General features: G+C 44.8%; 1 protein-coding gene across 2 annotated transcripts in view; it reads right to left on the reverse strand.

The window, feature by feature from the left end:
• The window catches only part of ADAR (adenosine deaminase RNA specific), a 30,059-nt gene extending 25,958 nt beyond the window's left edge, over window positions 1-4,101 (reverse strand). Inside the window, exon 1 of one of the 2 annotated variants that reach the window (XM_020991642.2) lies at window positions 3,867-4,101. In XM_020991642.2, coding sequence (XP_020847301.1) covers window positions 3,867-3,899 — 33 coding nt within the window. In that variant the 5' untranslated portion in view covers window positions 3,900-4,101. The remainder of the gene's footprint in view (window positions 1-3,866) is intronic. The other variant, XM_020991644.2, reaches the window with a different exon arrangement.
• Window positions 4,102-7,180: the final 3,079 nt, after the last annotated feature.

A 7,180-nucleotide genomic window follows, 5' to 3' on the forward strand; every position in this document is an offset into this window, starting at 1 on the left:
GGGGCAGGAGAAGACTATTTGGAAACAATACAAAGGCTTTAAAAAATTTTTTTTCCCACCTTACTGCTACCCAGTGTTACATATCTGAAGGAGAGTAAGGGATGTAGGGAGGGGTGAAGAAGCCAAGGTAGTTAAAGAAGAGTTGTACAGCAGTATCAACAGGCTGTTGCAGGATAATTTAGAGAATCAAATATTAATAACAGGAGACAGAGAAGAAAGACTGAACAATAGGGCAAGGGACACTGGGTAGAGAATTGGAGAGGGACAATGGATCCCTTTATTCCCCTACCGATTTAAAATAAGAACATCTTATTAAGAAAAACATCTTGGAAAAGGTGAGGGAGGGTGTCATAAACCCTTTAGGGTTGTTGTGAGGATTAATTGAGATGATGATTTTGAAATGCCTTTACAAACCACAAACTGATAAACCAGCGATGGTCTCATTATTATGAATCCCAATTACTTAGTACAATTTTAAGATGGTTGGGGCACAGACTGAACTTTTCACATAATATTAGTAAATCAAGCCTTTCTGACCTGTATAATTTTTAAATGGTTAGACTGAAATCAAACTTTTTCAATCATCATTCCACTCAACTGAGAAAATAATTTTATATATATATATACATATACACACACACACACACACACATACATACATACACATACACACACACGAACCAGCACCCCTTCCTTCAAATAAAAAAAAAAAAATCTGCCCACCTAGACAGTACACTGACCCTTCTACTAAACACAAATGCCCCAAAAGGAGAGCTAATGGTATCAGGATCAATGATCTCAGCTGCATTTTACCTCAACCTTCCTAAAATTATATCTAGCATAAAGTTTCTGCCTTTCCCAAAGGGTAGCAAGTGAGAAAACACCATTCAGATCAACCAAGAATAAGTAACAGGCTCTTCCTATTTATCACTCTGATCTTAACGATTTACTTGGATTACTTCCATTATATCAGAGACGCAATCATAAGAAGACTGAAAGAGACAACCCACCCCCCACAAACCCCAACTATAAATATCAACACTGCAAAATCATCTTGCTCTTTCCAAGTTAATGTAACCATTGGCTGCCCCTCCCAAAATGCAGCCAGTCTGTTGTGTGAAAACTCCCTCTACCAACTTGGTCTAGGACTTAATAAATACTAGGGAGTAATTAGCCTGGTGCATACAAAGATGATGTGACTTGTCCAGAATCACTCAGTTATTAAGTGTCAGAAGGTAGATTTGAACCCAGGTCTTCCATCTAAACCCAGCACTATTTCTGCTATATACACTTTCTTTTTTAAAAACAACTTTTTATTGATGTCTTGTTTTTTACATCATCACAGTTATTCCCTGTACCCCTCAAAGAGAGCCATCCCAGATAACAAATATCCGCTATAAACACTTTAAAATAAATTCGATGATTAAGAACTATTTGTATCTAATGCCAAGTGATCATTATATGTTGACTAGAAAACTTAATCTAAGCCGTTTCATTCATCATAGTCCAAATCTAACAGATACTACACTAAGTCACCCTCTATCTCTGAAGACCACTGCAAAACCCTAGTGGTACCAAATACTGAGTTCTCTATCTTTGGCATTTAAAAAAAAAGCCTATTTTGAACTGAAGCACACTTTTCTCTTTCTCCACACAATTTAAGACCATCAAATGCTTCTCTTTTGAAAAAGTACTCTCCTTATTGTTGTAATAAAAACACAAATGTTTCTTTACCCCTCCCTACATCCCTTACTGCCTTTCCCATATGTAACACCTGGTAGCAGTAAGGTGGGAAAGATTTTTTAAAAGCCTTTGTATTGTTTCCAAATAGTGTTCTCCTAGTGGCTAGCTAAAAGAAGAACTTGTAGATGGATTCATACCTCCCTTAGGGTAGAACTAACAACATATAAAGATCATTCATTTATTCAATAACATTTAAGTGATTAGTGTTAGCTACAGCAAGCCACTGGCCGATAAAAAAAAATCTCTTCCCCTTCTGTTGGGGGTACCGCCATACAGCTGAATTCGGTGTCAGGGTCTTTATGATATGTATGTCACTTCAGCTTATTTGGGCCTCATTTTCCTCATCTATAAAGTAAGGACCCCCCTTCTAGCTTAAAATCTGATATATAAGAACACCTCTATCCTTACAAATAAAATCAGGCTAGTAAAGGATTATTCTCTGAGAAAGTGTTACTGCAAGTGACCTGGGCTTCAACGGTCAATATGCTAGGTCTTTATGATCTGTTATCTCTCTCCACATTTCCTTTATAAGAGGAGGCACTGGATTGGGATCATAAAGTCATAGCTCTTGAGTCAGAAGGGATCTTTGGGCAGCTTAATCCTCCTCCATTTTACAGAAGAGGCTCAGAATGGTGAACTGACTTGCCCAAGGTCACGTAAGGTAGTACAAGAAGACTTGAACCCCAGAGCCAGTGCTCTTTCCAATGTCTCATAAAGGCCTGGGCCACTAACCAAGATGCACTCCCCTTTCTTGTTTCTTTCTCTGAAAAATGAGGGTGCTGAAATGCCAATTGATGAATGCTGTCCAGAAAACTTAAGCCAAGCAGATTCACTCAAAATAGTCCAGATGATATACTAAAATAAGCCTATCTATAAATGCTTATGAATAATTAATAAATCTATCTCTGAAGATCACTACAGAATTCTAGTGGTATCGACCACTAAATTCACACTCTTTTAAGTCTGCATCCAAGCACAATAGAAAGAGCACTTCATTTGGAGACAGAGGCTTTGGGTTCCAAAATTCACTTTGCTACATACTACTGTATGCAAATCAAAAATTCTCTGAGCCTCAGTGTCCTCATCTGTAAAAGGAGGAGGGTGGACTTCATGCTGTAAGCTCCTCCTTTCTAGCTCTAATGTTCTATGGGCTCAGTGGCAGAGTTAATGTCAGATCCATTTTTTTTCTCCTGTCCTTTCTTACTTTTTTTCTTCCCTCACATCTGGAGCAAAAAGTCTGGAGAGAAGCCGTAGCAAGACTGCGGAAAGTTCTTTTTTCTTTTCAAACAAGAAAATTCATGACTCTGGGGTCTTCAAAAGAGGGGAAGGCCTCTGTTTTGGAGGGTGGGGGATCATGGAAAAATTAGCAGCATGCCTCACTTGTAAGTCCCACAATTCAGTGCTTCCTCCTCCGTATGACATACATGCCCCAGCAATCCTGCTCGATCCCTCGCCTGCCTGCCTGCCTGCCTCCATCCGTCCTCAGCCAACAAATCACAGCCTGGGACTGCTTCAGGAGGAGTTTCCTCCCCCATCGTCGATTAGGGACCGGTTTCCTCCGCTGGATGCTAAGATGCTCGATGCACGACGTAGACACTTGCACCCTGCATTTCCCCCGCCCAACCCTCCCCCCTCAGCTAGCTTTAGGCTGGAACCTGGGCTGCTGCCACTCTCCCTCCTCCCCCAGCCCCCAACTCTGAGCTCTTCCAACCCGAGGCCCCGGTGCAGGCTCACCCTCGGGAGCCCGGGCACCGCGCCAAGCAGCCCGCCGCCTCCGCCTCCGCCTCCTCCCCCTCCCACCCCCTGCGGTGGCAAACGGGGGGGGCCCCGGGGCGCTTCAACCCTCCCTCAGAAGGCGCACAACCACGCTTGGGGGATCGGCCAGGCAGCCTGGGCTGCCAAGGCCAGCGGGCGGCAGGGGGCGAGAGCAGCAGAGCGCGGCCGGGGTAGTGGGGGGCGGGGGATGCGGACGCGCACGGCTGCGGGGGGAGGGGTGCGCGTGCGCGAGGAGCGGCCCCCCCCCCAAGGAGGCGGCACACGGCCTCCGGAGGCGGGGTGGACTCGCGGCGGGGCCTGCAGCCTCACTCTCCCACCTCCTCCCCCCCTTCCCCCCCACAACTCACCCATCGCGCGCTCACAGGTGCGCGCTCCCCCATCCGCCACAGTCAAGACCGGCGGGCGGCGGGCACCTCGGTGTCCGGTTCCAGGAAGCTGGCGGTGATGGAGGAGGAGGAGAGGGGGGCGGAGGGAGGAGGAGGAGAAGAAGGCGCTTACCCCGTCTTCCAATTCGGTGGGAGACCGAGTCCGAGGCTGCAGCGGGTCAGAGGGCCGCCAGTTCCCACCCCCCCACCCCGACCCCCTCTACGTCTCCCTCTCTCCCTTCTTCAGGCGAGAATCAATGGTCTAGTCGCGCGCTGGTGACGTCATCGGGGCGCCGCGCGGGGGAGGAGAGCAGGCTCACGTGACTTTCAACCATCCCTTTCTTCCCTCGCTCTCCTCCGGATTTGGGGTTTTGTTCCCAAGGAGGAGGAGGCAAGATGAGTCTGTTTCCTCGGCCCTCCTCCCCGCCCGCCCTCCTCCTTTTTCCTTTTCTGTAGTGCTGTTGACGTGGGCTCCCGGCGGAACTGGGGGCGCGGGGACGGGGGGAAGGGGGTCCGCAATGTGACAGTTTTAGAGGCAGCCCCGATCGTACCCTTCTTGACCTTGATTTCTCCGCCAAAAACCCTCCCACCCAGCCACCCACCCGCACATCCCCACGTCTTTTTTCTTAATTTGTTTGCCACATTTGGTTACTCTGAAGTATCCTGTGTCTCTTTGGTGAAGGCTGATGTTGATCACGCCCCTCCGGCCTTCTCCAACCGAGCATCTCCAGATTCTCTGCAAATCTTCAGCAGAACATCCAACCCAGCCCTGGAGGTTGGATGGTCTCCTAGGCCCTTTCTTCTGGGCCTACCTGCTTCGTTCTAAAAACATCCTTCTTTTACTTAAAGCCTGGTAGATATTTTAACTTCTGTTCCCTTCCCGTGGTCCTCAAGTTCCTAGGTGCTTTCTGGAAAGCTCTTTTTGACCCCACCACGGAGTTCTCTAAACTGAATTTCTGTAAATTGCTATCAAAAGGTCAGTCAGTCAACAAGCATTTATGAATTGCCTTCTATGCACCAGGCACTGTATTAAAAAACAAAACAAAAAACCCCCCAACAATCCTTGCTCTCAAGGAGCTAACAGTCTACTTGGGGAGACCACATGTAGACGTTCGAACAGAATAGAATAGAGCTAACAGAGGGAAGGCAGTAGCCTTAAGAGGGACAGTGAAAAATCTTATAGAAGGTGGGATTTTAGCTGCTTGTTGACAGATTGAAAAGGTTCCCTCGACTTTAAACTGCATTAAGATAAAAAGTAATCCCATCTCATTTGCACATATGATCAGGATGTGGAAGGAAAAGCCAAACTATGGTACTGAAAAGATGGTTAATGAAACAAAACACCCAAATCTCTAGCATGTTTTGAGGATTTCTCTTTAACAGAAGCTTAACAGAGGGATTGCTAGTTTAAGTTTGCTAAACTGCCAGCGCACTTCAAAATGTCTGGCAGCTATATCAGGAGAAAAAAAAAGAGCATTTTTTTAGAGGAAAAAAACAAGTTGATGAGTTTCTCCCCTGCTAAAATAAAAATGGCAAAAAGGGTGTAATCAAATTCCTGGGAGGGGAAAGGGATTGGAGGAGTCACAGTAAAAGTAGGAATCAAGTAGGAAGCCTGGAGATACTTTGAAGGCATTATTGGTTTAGAGGGAGAATACACTTTAGAGATCATCTAGGCCTGTTGTGGGGAGCCTTGGGCCTCAAGGCCACATGTGGCCTTCTAGATCCTTGGATGTGGCCTTTTGACTGAGTCCAAGTTTTACAGAACAAATCCTTTTATTAAGGGGATTTGTTCTGTGAAGTTTAGATTTAGTCAAGGGACTGCATTTGAGGACCTAGAGGGCCACATGTGGCCTTGAGGCTGCAGGTTTCCCACCCCAGATCTAGGCCAATCATTTAATCTTACAGATGAAGAAACTGAGACCCAGAAAGATTAAGAGACTTGCCCAAAGTCAGTAAGTAGCAGAGCTGGGATAAACAGGGATGTTTCCTATAATCACAGTCCGGTTCCCCTGAGAAACGGTGGTACTTTGTGAATGAGATAGATACAGGCAGGAAGAGATGTATTTGTGCTCACTACCTGGGGAGGCTGATGGGATGCCTCTTAGTGCTCATCAGGAAGGCTTAGATTCAAATCTTGCTTCTGACACATAGTGGCTGTGAAACCTGGTCAATTAACTTTACCTTTCTGGGACTCAGTTTCCCCATGTATAAAATGAAAGAGCTGCCTAGATGACTACTTAAAGTTCTTCTGTCTCTAAAGATACGATCCTCTGATTCTCTAAAGAACAGACTAATAGCCCCAGCACCAACACCAACTGGCAGCAGTTGCTTCCTCTTCAGCCTTACAGTAGGACAGCTTCTTAGGATTTCCTTGCTGCACTCCCATGACAGCTAAGTTCTCACTAGGTTGGTACCAGATTGGTGATGTGGGGTCAGGGCAAGGTGGTATATTTTTATCAGGGGTTAAAAGTAATGTTAACAACAAGAATAACATCTACATAATAGTGAGGTTAAAGTGCTTTTCGCATCTTAAAATCCTGAGAAGGAGGTAGGGCAAATATTTCATCCTCATTTTATAGATTAGGAAACCGAGATTCAGAGATTAAAAATCTTATCTAAGGTCACACATCTAGTAAGTGTCAGAGATGGAACTCAAAATCTTGACTAGTGCTCTTTTCACTCCACTACAGTGTTACCAAAAGTTATTCTAAAGTCAGAGGGCTTTCTGAGTCTTAGTTTCTTAAATATTAAAATTATCTATAAAATTATTTATATGTAAATGTAAACATTAAATAATAAAATGGGAACAACAATATTTATGCTATTTGCATTATGAGATTGTTGTGGAAAAAGCCCACTCTCTTCCCACTCTGTTTCATTTTTGGAATGGGGGTCTAGGCAGGGGAAATACGATTAGTATGCGTTTGAGCAAAGACAGCCCTGGGATGCAAAAATATTATCACTTGTAGCATGAAGCCCAAGCTGAAGGGTAAACCTAGACACATAGCTGTCTTTCCAACCCAGCTGGTCATCCCCTTTGCCCTGACCCCTGTTGATTTGGTGACTTCTTCAGGACATTTGGCTTGGATGAGAGGGAGTGGTGAATTTGTTTTTTTCTTTAGGATAGCTTGTGTGAGACCTTCAGCCTTGTCAGTGAGGTGATGCAAATGTTTAATTATTTCACTTTTCAATCTTCCAAACTAGATTGTAAACTTATCGATGTCAGATATTTGCATTTTTATACTTTCTCCTAGCCTAAGACAATTCCTTACACATAATAGCTTCTCAATAAATAT

Source organism: Phascolarctos cinereus, unplaced genomic scaffold (assembly GCF_003287225.1).
Source record: "Phascolarctos cinereus isolate Bilbo 61053 unplaced genomic scaffold, phaCin_HiC Scaffold_5;HRSCAF=322, whole genome shotgun sequence".
Taxonomy (NCBI): Eukaryota; Metazoa; Chordata; class Mammalia; order Diprotodontia; family Phascolarctidae; genus Phascolarctos; species Phascolarctos cinereus.